The sequence below is a fragment of the Chiloscyllium punctatum genome, chromosome 24 (assembly GCF_047496795.1).
Source record: "Chiloscyllium punctatum isolate Juve2018m chromosome 24, sChiPun1.3, whole genome shotgun sequence".
In the NCBI taxonomy this organism is placed as follows: domain Eukaryota; kingdom Metazoa; phylum Chordata; class Chondrichthyes; order Orectolobiformes; family Hemiscylliidae; genus Chiloscyllium; species Chiloscyllium punctatum.
Window position 1 is genome coordinate 45,057,507 of NC_092762.1, and position 12,717 is coordinate 45,070,223.

The window sequence follows — 12,717 nt, forward strand, 5'->3', positions numbered from 1 at the left end:
GGACTGGATTGGCTGTTGCAGGTTCCAGGGTTTAAATGTTTTAGTAGGGTCAGAGGTGGGGGTAAAAGAGGGGAAGGTGTGGCATTGCTTGTCAAAGATAGTATTACAGCGGTGGAAAGGACGATGGATGAAGACTCGCCATCTGAGGTAGTTTGGGCTGAGGTTAGGAATAGGAAAGGTGAGGTCACCCTGTTAGGAGTCTTTTACAGGCCTCCTAGTAGTCCTAGAAACGTAGAAGAAAGGATTGCGAGGATGATTCAGGAGAAGAGTGAAAGTAATAGGGTGGTTGTTATGGGGGACTTTAACTTTCCTGATATTGATTGGGAAAGCTACAGCTCAAGTTCGTTAGATGGTTCGGTGTTTGTCCAATGTGTGCAGGAGGGTTTCCTGACACAATATGTAGATAGGCCAACAAGAGGTGAGGCCATACTGGATTTGGTTCTCGGTAACGAACCAGGCCAGGTGTTAGAATTAGAGGTAGTGAGCACAATTCGGTGACTTTTACTTTCGTGATGGAGAGGGATAAGTGTGCACTACAGGTAAGAGTTATAGCTAGGGGCAGGGAAATTATGATGTGGGGCATGACTTAGGATGCGTGGCTTGGAAAAGTTGGCTTCAAGGTAAGGGCGTAATTGATATGTGGAGCTTGTTCAAGGAGCAACTATCGAGTGTCCTTGATAAGTATGTAGCTGTCAGGCAGGGAGGAAAGGGTCGTGTGAGGGAGCCGTGGTTTAATAAGGAATTGGAATCCCTTGTTAAAGGGAAGAGGGCGGCCTATGTAAAGATGAGGCGTGAAGGTTCAATTGGGGCGATTGAGTGTCATAAGGTAGCCAGGAAGGATCTGAAGAGAGAGCTAAGAGCAGCAAGGAGGGGACATGAAAAGTCCTTGGTAGGACTAGGGAAAATCCTAAGGCTTTCTATAGATATGTCAGGAATAAAACAATGACTAGGGTAGGAATAAGTCCAGTCAAGGATAGTAGTGGGAAGTTGCGTGTGGAGGCTGAAGAGATTGGGGAGACACTGAATAAATACTTTTTGTCAGTATTCACTCAGGAACACGACATTGTTGCCGATGTGAATACTGAGTCACAATTAATTAGAATGGATGGCTTTGAGGTATGTAGGGAAGAGGTGTTGGAAATTCTGCAAAGGGTGAAAATAGATAAGTCCCCTGGTCCTGATGGCATTTATCCTAGGTTTCTCTGGGAAGCAAGGGAGGATATTGCAGAGCCATTGGCCTTGATTTTTATGTCCTCGTTGTCTACAGGAATGGTGCCAGAAGACTGGAGGCTAGCAAATGTGGTTCCCTTGTTCAAGAAGGGGAGTAAGGATAACCCTAGTAACTATAGGCCGGTGAGTCTCACTTCTGTTGTGGGCAAAGTCTTAGAGAGAATTGTAAGAGATAAGATTTATGAACATTTGGATAGGAATAATTGATCAAGGATAGTCAGCATGGTTTTGTGAAGGGCAGGTCGTGTCTCTCAAACCTTATTGAATTCTTTGAGAAGGTGACTAAGGAGGTGGACGAGGGGAAAGCGGTAGATGTGGTGTATATGGATATTAGTAAGGCGTTTGGTAAGGTTCCCCATGGTAGGCTACTGCAAAAAATACAGGTGTGGCATTGAGGGTGAGTTGGAGGTTTGGTTTAGGAATTGGCTGGCTGGAAGAAGACAGAGGGTAGTAGTTGATGGTAAAGGTTCATCTTGGAGTGCAGTTACTAGCGGTGTTCCGCAAGGATCTGTTTTGGGACCATTGCTTTTTGTCATTTTTATAAATGACCTGGAGGAGGGGTTAGCAGGTTGGGTGAGCAAGTTTGCGGATGATACGAAAGTCGGAGGAGTTGTTGACAGTGAGGAAGGATGTGGCAGGTTATAGCGGGATATAGATAAGCTGCAGAGCTGGGCAGAAAGGTGGCAAATGGAGTTCAATGTAGCTAAGTGTGAGGTGATTCACTTTGGTAAGAGTAACAAAAAGATGGGATACTGGGCTAATGGTTGGATACTTGGTAGTGTGGATGAGCAGAGGGATCTTGGTGTCCATGTACACAGATCTTTGAAAGTTGCCACCCAGGTAAATAGTGCGGTGAAGAAGGCATATGGCGTACTGGCTTTTATTGGTAGAGGAATTGAGTTCCGGAGTCCTGAGGTCATGCTGCAGTTGTATAAGACTCTGGTGCGGCCGCATCTGGAGTACTGTGTGCGGTTTTGGTCGCCATACTATAGGAAGGATGTGGAGGCACTGGAACGGGTGCAGAGGAGGTTGACCAGGATGTTGTCTGGTACGGTAGGAAGATCGTATGAGGAAAGGCTGAGGCACTTGGGGTTGTTTTCATTGGAGAAAAGAAGGTTTGGGGTGACTTGATAGAGGTGTACAAGATGATTAGGGGTTTAGATAGGGTTGACCGTGAGAACCTTTTTCCACGTATGGAGTCAGCTATTACGAGGGGGCATAGCTTTAAATTAAGGGGTGGTAGGTATAGGACAGATGTTAGGGGTAGGTTCTTTACTCAGCGAGTCGTAAGTTCATGGAATGCCCTGCCAGTAGCAGTTGTGGACTCTCCCTCTTTATGGGCATTTAAATGGGCATTGGATAGGCATATGGAGGATAGTGGGCTAGTGTAGGTTAGGTGGGCACGGATCGGTGCGACATTGAGGGCCAAAGGGCCTGTACTGCGCTGTATTCTTCTATGTTCTATTTAAAAAGACTATGGACTGGTCAAGTAGGCTGAAAAATTTAGAGAATTGCACATTTAAAGACGACGGACAAGACAAGGGACTGAACAACATACTAGAATTTGCTGGGTGTTTTGCAGTTTGTTGTTTTAGTTGAGGTCATGGGCATGTTTGCAGAGCTGGGAAGTTGATTTGCAGATGTTTTGTCCCCTGGCTTGGTGACATTTTCAGTGCTTTGGAGCTTCCTGTGAAGTGCTGCTGTACTGTATCTTCTGGAATTTCTTTGCTTCTGTTTTTGCTGCTTCCAGTTGCAGGTTCCGGTTGTTCATTATAGTGGCTGGTATATTGGGTCCAGAGCAATGTGCTGCTTGATATGAGTCTGGATAAGTGCTGTGCTTCTAAGAATTTTCTGGCTGTCCCCTGTTTAGCTTGTCCTAAGATCGTTGTGTTGTCACAGTCAAATATGTGGTCCCTGTCATCTGTATGTATGGCTACAAGGCACAGCTGGTCATGGTGTTTAGTGGCTAGTTGGTGTTCGTGGATGTGGATCGTTAGTTGTCTGCTTGTTAGCCCTATGTGGTGTTTCATGCTGTCTTTTCGTGGAATCTTGTAAATTTGTGTTAGTCTTGCACATGATGATGGGGATCAGGTTTTTTGTCCTGGTGCGTTGTTGTCTGAGTGTGGTAGTCAGTTTATGGGTTATCCTGAATCCCAGTGCTTGGAGAAGTTTGGCTGTCAGTTCCAGGGTGTTTTTTTAAAATGTAAAGTAGCCTGGCTAGTCAGTTCGGTCATAACATGTCCTTGTCATGTTTGTCTGTTAGGTATCTACAGATGAAATTGCAGGGATATGCATTTCTGGCAAAGACTGTTCTTCCCTTTGTAGGTTGGGGTGTAGCCCTTTTGAACAGGGTCCTAATGCAGCTTCTCCTGTGTGTTTGGGTGGTTGCTGTTGTAATTCAGGATCTAGTCTGTGTACGTGGTTTTCCTATACACTTTTTTGCGGTGTATTCACCATTCTGTGTTCTTTGAACCATCACATCCAGGAATGGGAGTTGATTGTTGGTTTCCTCTTCTCTCATAAATCTGATCCCTGTGAGTATGGTGTTGATGATCCAGTGTGTGTTCTTGATTTCTGTTCTCTTAATGATAGCAAAAGTGTCAGCTACATATCTGATCCAGAATTTGGGTTGGATTTGTGTTTGGGCTGTTTGTTCCAATTTTTGCATCACGGCCTCTGCTATGAGCCTGGAGATGGATGAGCTCATAGGTGTCCCATTGATCAGTTCATATATTTGATTGCTGAATGTGAAGTGTGTCGTCAAGCACAGACCTCCTATTTGAGTATGCAGTTCTTGTTGATAGGTTTCCCATTGTGTTGTGTGTTGTCTGTTCTCCCTGTCCAGGAGGTTGGCTTTTGTCTGGCTGGCTAGAATTTTGCCAATTGAAGTGAACGGTGCCGTTACATCGAATGAGACCATTGCTTTGTCCTTATTTCTGTTTATGTTCTTGACGTTGTCTCGGAATATGTAATTGTTTGGATCCACCGATAAGAAGTTTTAGTTTTTGTTGGTGTTCTTTTGCCAGTTTATGTGATTGGTGTTCCTGGCAATGCCACGATGGATCTGAGTAGTATGTCTGATTTGTGTACTTCGGGTAATCTGTAAAATCTTGCTTTCTGATTTCATCCTTAGTAGGTCAATCCTGGTTATTGATCAGTTTTTTTTTATATAAGGATCCATAGTGTGTTGTTTTACAATAGCAGCCACCCAAACACACACAGGAAACTGCATTAGGACCCTGTTCAAAAGGGCTACAACACATCACAGTACTCCAAACCTAGTAAGAAAAGAAGAAGAACACTTCTACAGAGTCTTCGCCAAGAATGGATATCCGCAGACAAACAACATGACAAGGACATGCCACGACCTAACTCGCTAGCCATGCTACCTTACGTAGAAAAAGTTTTGGAACTGGCAGCCAGACTTCTCTGACCACTGGGATTCATGACAGTCCATAAACTGACAGCCACACTTGGACAACAATGAACCAGGACAAAAAACCTGATACCCATCATGTGTAAGAATAATGTAAGTTACAAGAATCCAGGCTAAGACTTCACAAAACACTATTTTGGGCAAACAGGCAGACAACCAACCATCCGCGTCCATGAACACCAACTTGCCATTAAACGCCACAACCCAGATGTCCCTAGTAGCCATACACACAGATGACAGGGACTACAAATTAGCTTGGGACAACACAACAATCATAGAACCAGCTAAACAGAGGACAGCTTGAGAATTCCTAGAAGCATGGCACTGATCCATGGACTGTTCTTAACAAGCTCATTGCTCTGGACCCAATATACAGAAGATCCTCGATTATTCGAACAAGATGGGCAAGGCACTATTTCGTTCGGATAATTGATTATTCGGTGAATCGATTCAGTGCCTTTCCTCAGGCTCAGGAGCCTATTAAGTCTGCTCCTTGTTCAGGAGACTAGCAGCAGCACAGCAAGCATGAGCCCTCTTCCATCCAACACTGCCCGTCCCCTGGCCTGCCTCTGCCCCTGCCGCTCCTACTGGGCAGCCAGACTGGACACCAACAAGGAGACTGTTGCTGATGCTACTACTGCCTTTTGGGGGAGGTGAGTCTCCAAATAACGCACGCACACAACTGTACAGAACAATGTTAAAGATTATCTGGTGAAGGGGGATTTAGGGTACATGCCTGTGTAGAACTCCAGGGAAATTGTGGGGAGAGGGAGGGGATGGGAGGTGAGTCACTTGGACACAGTGTCTGTGCTCCCATCAGTCCAGGACTGTTCTCAGCAGCACTTTTAATCACAAAACAAAAGACGCAATCAGTGTTGAGGACACTTCTTCGTATGTAATGTTTCTGTCGGGACCTCTAGATCTCCTTCGGATAATTTGATTTTTGGATAATTAGTATTCGGATAATCGAGGTTCCTCTGTATTGGCCACTGCAGCAAACAACCAGAAACAGCAGAAGTAGAACCACACAAATTCCAGAAGACAAGGTATAGTAGCACTTTGCAGTAGCCTCCAAAGCACTGAAGATGTCACCCAGACGGGATGAAATGTCTATAAATCAACTTTACAACTATGTGAACACATCTACAATAATGACAACTGGCACCTGAGCTACAAATGTGCATATTCTTTCGAATAACTGTGCAGGTATAGAGTCAAGATGTTTGTGATTCTTGCCTTTGTTAGCTGAGATATACTATGTTGGTGTGAGGAGGAGATGCTGGAACTGTATCTTTTAAAACAAAGCTGTTTAGGCCGCAGCTGAGTAATTGACACAAATCTGGCCACTAAACATTGAATAAGAGTGCTCTGAAATAGACAGAGGAAATTTCTGGTTGTTGCCTAGACTGGCGTATTTTGTCATGAGACAAAATTGGTTAGACTGGAGTTATTTTCTTTGAAATAGAGGAGGCTGGGAGGCAATTTAGTTGAAACGTTTAAATGGATAGGCCTTAATAGAATGGGAAAATATGGTCCAATTTTCTTTGGTTGAGGGGTTCCTAAGCGAAGGCATAGATTTGAGTGGAAGGTTTAAAAGGGAGGCGGGAGAGTTTTTTATTCAGGAGGGCAGTGGGGATCTGGAATTCACTGTCTGAAAGGAGGCATTAAACTCTCTCATAACATTTAAAATATGCTTTTAAATCCCCTTGGAAATATTTTATCTGACAAGGTTGCGGACCAAGTACCGCAAAGTGAGATTAGGTTAAATGGCTCCTTGTTAATAGCCTGTTTCCTGTGCAGTAGATTTGTATGATTTCTGCAGCAGTCCCCCAGTGATTTACTGAAATGTCAATCTGTATCATTTTTAAACTCCTGAGTGATATTTGATTTAGTATATTTCTTTCTACAGGACTTAATTTATGTAAACTGTAAAGTTCAATAATTGAAATGCCTCAATTAATTGTATTTATGGTCTTTGTTTATTTCCTCCCCACCCCCAATGTCTCCAAAAAGAATATGATCCTGGGATTTAGAGTATCTGAGCTTCAGGTACTCTTGGGGTTTGCAGGACGCAACAAAAGTGGGCTGAAACATGAATTGGTCTCACGTGCATTACAGCTGGTAAGGAACAACTGTTCCTCGGAGATACTGAAGAAGATCCAAGACTTGCATGCTCATCGCTACAGTACAAGGTCCTCAAATGCACAGTGTCAGCAACTTCCGCCTGCTCCAACATTTCCTCTGCATTCTTCAGAGGCAGCCTTGAATGCCAGAACGTCTGTTCCAAATTGTCACACTGGAAAAGCTGATACAAAATCCAAAGTGAGATTAACAAAATTGCCTTTCTACGAAATACTAGATGATCTGATGAAACCTACAGATCTAGGTAGGTTTAATACCTTTTATTAGTTTATGAATGGGGCAAAAGCACCCACTTTCCTTTGCTTGGGTTGCAAGGAAATGCCATTATTCAAATTTGATTTTCTTTTCACTTGAATGATATATGCTTTATCATGTTCAATTTGAATTGTTTTAACATTTTTGAGTTGGTTCCCAGTGAATTCATTGAAACAGTGATTTTTTTTTAAGTTTCAAAATATAATAGTTGTACAACTTTGTTTGTTTGTTTTTTTTCTTCTTCCTGAAGACTATGGCTCCTGTCAGAATTCTGCAATCATTACACTGCTTTGCTGTTTATCTGAGAGTAGAAATAGTTGCGAATTGCAACAGTGAGCACATCAATAGCTAATCCCAAATAATGGGTCACTTCAATTGGTAGTCTTTTAATGAACACCCTGCTGTTCTTCTCCTCTTTCCCCCTCTTTCTACCCCCCCCCCCCACTCCAATTCAGTCAGTTGTTTGCAGACTATTGCCCCTTGGCTGGTGTCTGAATAAAGTACAGGTTTGATTTTGTAGCATATGTTATTTGAAGACCTAAAATGCACTTGAAGATATGACCTTTTTGTAGAATTTTAGTGTATTAAATCATTAACTTGTGGTGATTCTGGTTAGAAACCAATATGACATCAAGAATAAGGCTTTCTAATTTTGGGAAGTTTACGTCTTCAATTAATTAATGAGAAAAGAGCATGTCCTGATTTTTTTTTTCTTGATTTGATTTTATCTTCTGATCAAGAGCAAAACTTTTGTTTTAGGACTGACCTTTCGATTTCCAATGTCTACATCGGAAGGAGCAATTAAATCTTTGACTTCCCATGTCTGCTGGTTTTTAATATTTTCAGTTAATGTGCTATGATCTTACAACCAACTAAATGCTGTGAAGTTGAACTTCATACGTACAAGAACTGCAAACTAATGGGAATGCCAGTGTCTCCTAAATTTTCTTAAATCTCTCACTGTCCTGGCTTGGAAACATTATTCAGTTCTCTCAATGCTGGACCAGAATCTGGTCAACTGGCATAGTGAGAGCAATTTCTTCAGAGGCTTCAGCAGTTCAAGAAGGCAGTTCACTAGCAGCTTCTGATAGGCAATTAGGAATTGATAAATGTACACTTTGGCAGTGATGCTAGTGTCCTGTGAAAGAATAAATAACATTTTTAAGAAGTTGAGAAATTCTGCTGCCAAGAAAATGGCTTAATGGTCACTGTTGACTGTCTATTGAAAGCATGAACTGTTAAACAGACAGCACATCTGAATTCAGTCTTGCTGCATTTCTAACAATTTCTGTTTCTATTAGAGATTCAGATGTTTAATTAAAAGCAAACTATCGATGCTGGAAATCTGAAACAAAAAACAAAATGCTGGAGAAACTTAAATCGAGTGGGATCTGCAGAGAGAAACAGTTGAACATTTTGATTCTAATATCTGTTCTGAAGAAAAGTCATAATGGACTTAATGTTAACTCGTGGTTCAAGTCTAATAAAACTTTTCTTCAGAACAGTCATATTGCAATCAAAACTGCTTCTTTCCATTTATGATGTCAAGCTGGAGTTTCTCCAGCATTTTTATTTTATCAAAATCCATAAAATCATCTGTTTATTTTTCGTCTTACCTCTGGTAGCAACTGAAAATAAATTGAATATCTTTCTTGAATGCAGATTTCAAAAACCTATTACTGAGAAATGCATATCTTGATCCCATGTGCATCAAAGTTGACAGTTACACTTGTGCTGCTTTTTCATTTTTGTTCACTCAGCAAAAAGTCTGAGAGGACATTGCAGCGCAAGCAACATATTAACTATTTGTAACAGAATTAGAATGTCCCTGAATGGCTATGAATCCAAAGTATCTTAATTTCAAATTCATATGTATGTGGAAGATAACCAAATGAATGCTGAAGTCATTTACATTTGTGAACATGCAGCAAAGCCTTTTTAGGTGATAAAGATTACAAATGTGAATTCTAGATTGGTCTATATTATGTGTCTAATTTTTTTTCTTTCCATATAGTATAGAACTGCATTTAGATTATATGAATATCCAGCCTTGCAGCTGGAATTTGTGCAACATTGTAAAACTTAAGACTGCCATAATGGTACATCTGGCTCATCTTTTGTGTACATAAGAGGCAAACAGTAGCCAATTGTTTCCATTGTATGGAATTTTATAAGTTGTCATAAATATAAACAGGTTAAATTAATTGTTTTCTATAATAGCACCAATGTTGAATACACTGAGCAGGTCAAGCAGCTCTTTTTCTCATCAGGGCAAATATTCTTTCTCCCACATCAAACTGAAGTGCTTCAGGTGGATACTTGTAATATACTCAGATGAATTCCAGCAGTTTCTTGGCTGCATAAATGTATTACTGAAAAAGATCATCAGTTTGAACAATTGTGCATATTCATGATCATGCATCCTTAACCCCTCAATTTGTTTTAAATCTAGTACTTCACAAAGGAGCATCCAGCTTGGAGCATTCCTACTTTTACTTGGGTTTTCTGGACATGCTGGTTGAACTGTGAAACAAAAGCTGGTCTAACCTAATTGGCCTTTGCTGGTGTTTATGTTTCTTGCTCTCCTTTTCTAACTATCACAATATGTCAGTATTTGTAACTGCTCACTATTTTTATCAATGGAAATAAAATGTACAATATCTCAATGTCTGGACTGAAATTCCACAGAAATTCAAATTGAGGTTTTCTCAGACCTATTCACATTTTAACTAAACATCTGTTGCATTGCCCCTAAATAGAAACTAGATGTGCTGTTAGCCTTAAAGAAAGAAGTAAATGGCCTTTAATTGTGATTAACACTTTGAAAGTCAAACTGATTGACAGCAACTTATGATGACTGACTTCTGAATACTTTTGGGATATTCGATCATGTTGCTCAAATAAGTACTATAACCAAAAAACCTTGTTTAGAATGAGTTTAAATGTACAAATCCTAATATATTATAAATTAGCAAACGTTTTGGTTTAGGCTTCCAGCTCTCCCAATCAGTTTGTTATGAAGAGAAAGGTGCCTTTGGGCAGTGCAGAGTGCACATTTCCATTTTAGACAATTACTTTCACTTTGAAAGTATTTTTTAAATACCTAATTTTTGGTGTGAAAAGGGAATAAAGTGTATGCAACCATAAGACAAATGTCAAATCCTGGAAAATAAAGTAATGACCAGAGTAGAATTGTGCTTGGCTTCTCCTGGCTGACTTGATTTTGGTTTTGGGCTGCAGAAATAAGATTGAAGTTCTTGTATTCAAATAGCATTGCATTTCACTTTGCTGGTATGAATAAAAAGACATGTTTTCCTCTCAATGGTCCTGATGAATTTTCTCCATCGTTTCCTATATAAAAGACATTCTCACCTTTTTATAAATATTGAATCATCCCAGGAACACAACTGATGGCATTTTCTAAAATACAGTGCCAGCTACCCAAAGGTTTATGGTGCTACAAATGCACATATTCTCCGATAGTTCAGAATGATATAAATAACTTTTATTAGTTAGTAAATAATAAAACATCCATGAAGCTTTGCAGATTGCCAGTTTCACTGTTAAATATATTGGAAAAAATGATTTAATGTTTCTTTTCATTTAATTCAGTGTGGTCTCAATTCCCAGTTTTCTAATTTGATTGTTCAAACAATTAGTCTCTTTTTTTTTAAAATTGTTTCTTTCATGTGCATGGAGGAATAACTTATTTTGTTTCTAGCTAGCTTATTCAGAAACCATTCTTCTTCCTTTTGTGTCCATCAGCGGAACCTTGAGTTAAAGCAGAAAAATCTGGAAATATTCAGCTGATCCCATAGTATCTGACGAGAGAAACTATTGAAGTTTCAAATGGATAAACCTTTTCATTGGAGCTAAAAAAAATCATTTTAAGCTGTAACAGGTTTTAAGCAAGTACAGGGAGGGAAAAGCGAGGAGGAGAAAACAAAAAGGGCGGTTTGCAGTAAAGTTGAAACAATCAATTTAAATAACAAGGGCTACAGGTGCTAGACAAGGAGTTGGTAATGAAACGAGTAAAGAAACAAGATGGATCTACAGGACTAAGTGTGAAAAGCAGAAATATCCTCATTGGCGGTTCAAAAAAATGGTAGAAGGTATGGTCAGAAATTGAACAGAATCTTATCTTGCAATGTCTTGGTTTTCCAGAGTCAGCATTGAAATCAACAATGCTTCACTTTGAAGGAGTGTTTGGGACTTTGGTGGGAAAGGAAGGCATAAAATGGAAGCTGCTGGCTTGGGACCTAGCCAGTTGACTCAAGTAAGAGTTGTCTTATGGCAGCCAAGATATTTTTAGGGCATTCCAGTTAGTTGTTGAATTGCCCACTACAACACATTACCAGAAGTGGCAGGACTGCAGATCTTTGATCTAATCCATTAGTTGTGTGATCATATAGCTCTATCTATCATCTGTTTCCACTATTTGATATACATGTAGTCCTGTAACTTCAGGTTGGAGCCTCATTTTTCGATGTGCTTCTGGTGTGCTCTTTCTACACTAATTACTCTTTATACAGGTTTTATTCTCAAGTGGTACAGAGGATATTTGCGCCACAAGGTTAGATTACACTTGAATGCAATTTATTTTTCTTCTCTATTTGGTTGTGGGTACTCCTGGCAAATCATTTGATGTCCATCCCTAATTGGTCCTGACCTGACTATTTTGCTAAGCTATTTCAAAGGGCAGTCAAGAGTCATCCACGTTGTGTGTCTGGAATCAGCATACGACAGATTTCTTTCCCCTTGGGCATTAGTGAGCCAGATGGCTTTTTACAGTATTTGACGTTCATTCCATAGTCAATATTACAGATGGTTAGCTCTTGTTTTCCAGATTTATTAGAATTCAGATTTCACAGTGCGATTTGAACTATTGTCCCAAGGCATTTGCTGTAGCAAATGGATTAGGAATCCAGTGACATCATTGCTGTTCTGCCATCTTGCTCCATAACCTTTGGATGTTGACCGATGTTTCATCGTGCATATACAGTTTTGAGCTTCCAAATTTGTTCTGAATCTGTTCTATTCAGCATTGTAATTATGCTGTATATTATGATAAAGGGATCCTCGTGTGAATACAAGATATCTCTCCACAAGCAATGGTCACTCCTACCAATACAGATGAATCCATATGAGGGTGAGGTCAAGTCTATTTTGTTTCCTCCTGTTACACTTGGTGCCACACTTTGGGAAAGATGTGACAGTGTGTTTCAGTTGCAGACCAATATTGGAAAAATTGGGACTGCTTCTCTTGAAGAAGAGAAGACCTTGAGATTTACTCGGAGCTGTCAAAATAATGAGGGGTCTGGACAGAGTTGATGGTGGAAAAACTGTTCCCAGCAATGTGTAGGTCAAGAATAAGGGCACACAGATAAAAGATGAATGGCAAAAGAAACAGTGGATGCACCAGGAACACTTCAAGGGGTCTCCCATTGAAGGCAGAGATGAGGCCAAAGTCTTCTCTTGGAAGGATCACCATTCTGTGGGTCTGTTTTCCTCAGAGATTGATGGAGGCAGGCTTATTGAATAACTTGGATAGATTTAGTTTTTTCACTGACAAGAGCATGGAAAAATATCGAAAGTAGATTTGCAACCATTGTCTTATCACTGATGGAATGGGTTCATGAGTAGCAGTAGTGGTG

The 12,717-nt window shown here is 40.4% G+C and overlaps 1 protein-coding gene across 1 annotated transcript in view; it reads left to right on the plus strand.

The window, feature by feature from the left end:
* Positions 1 to 12,717, plus strand: part of LOC140494516 (E3 SUMO-protein ligase PIAS4-like) — a 92,291-nt gene that overhangs the window by 38,668 nt on the left and 40,906 nt on the right. The window contains exon 3 of the mRNA XM_072593779.1: positions 6,680 to 7,052. Coding sequence (XP_072449880.1) covers positions 6,680 to 7,052 — 373 coding nt within the window. The remainder of the gene's footprint in view (positions 1 to 6,679; positions 7,053 to 12,717) is intronic.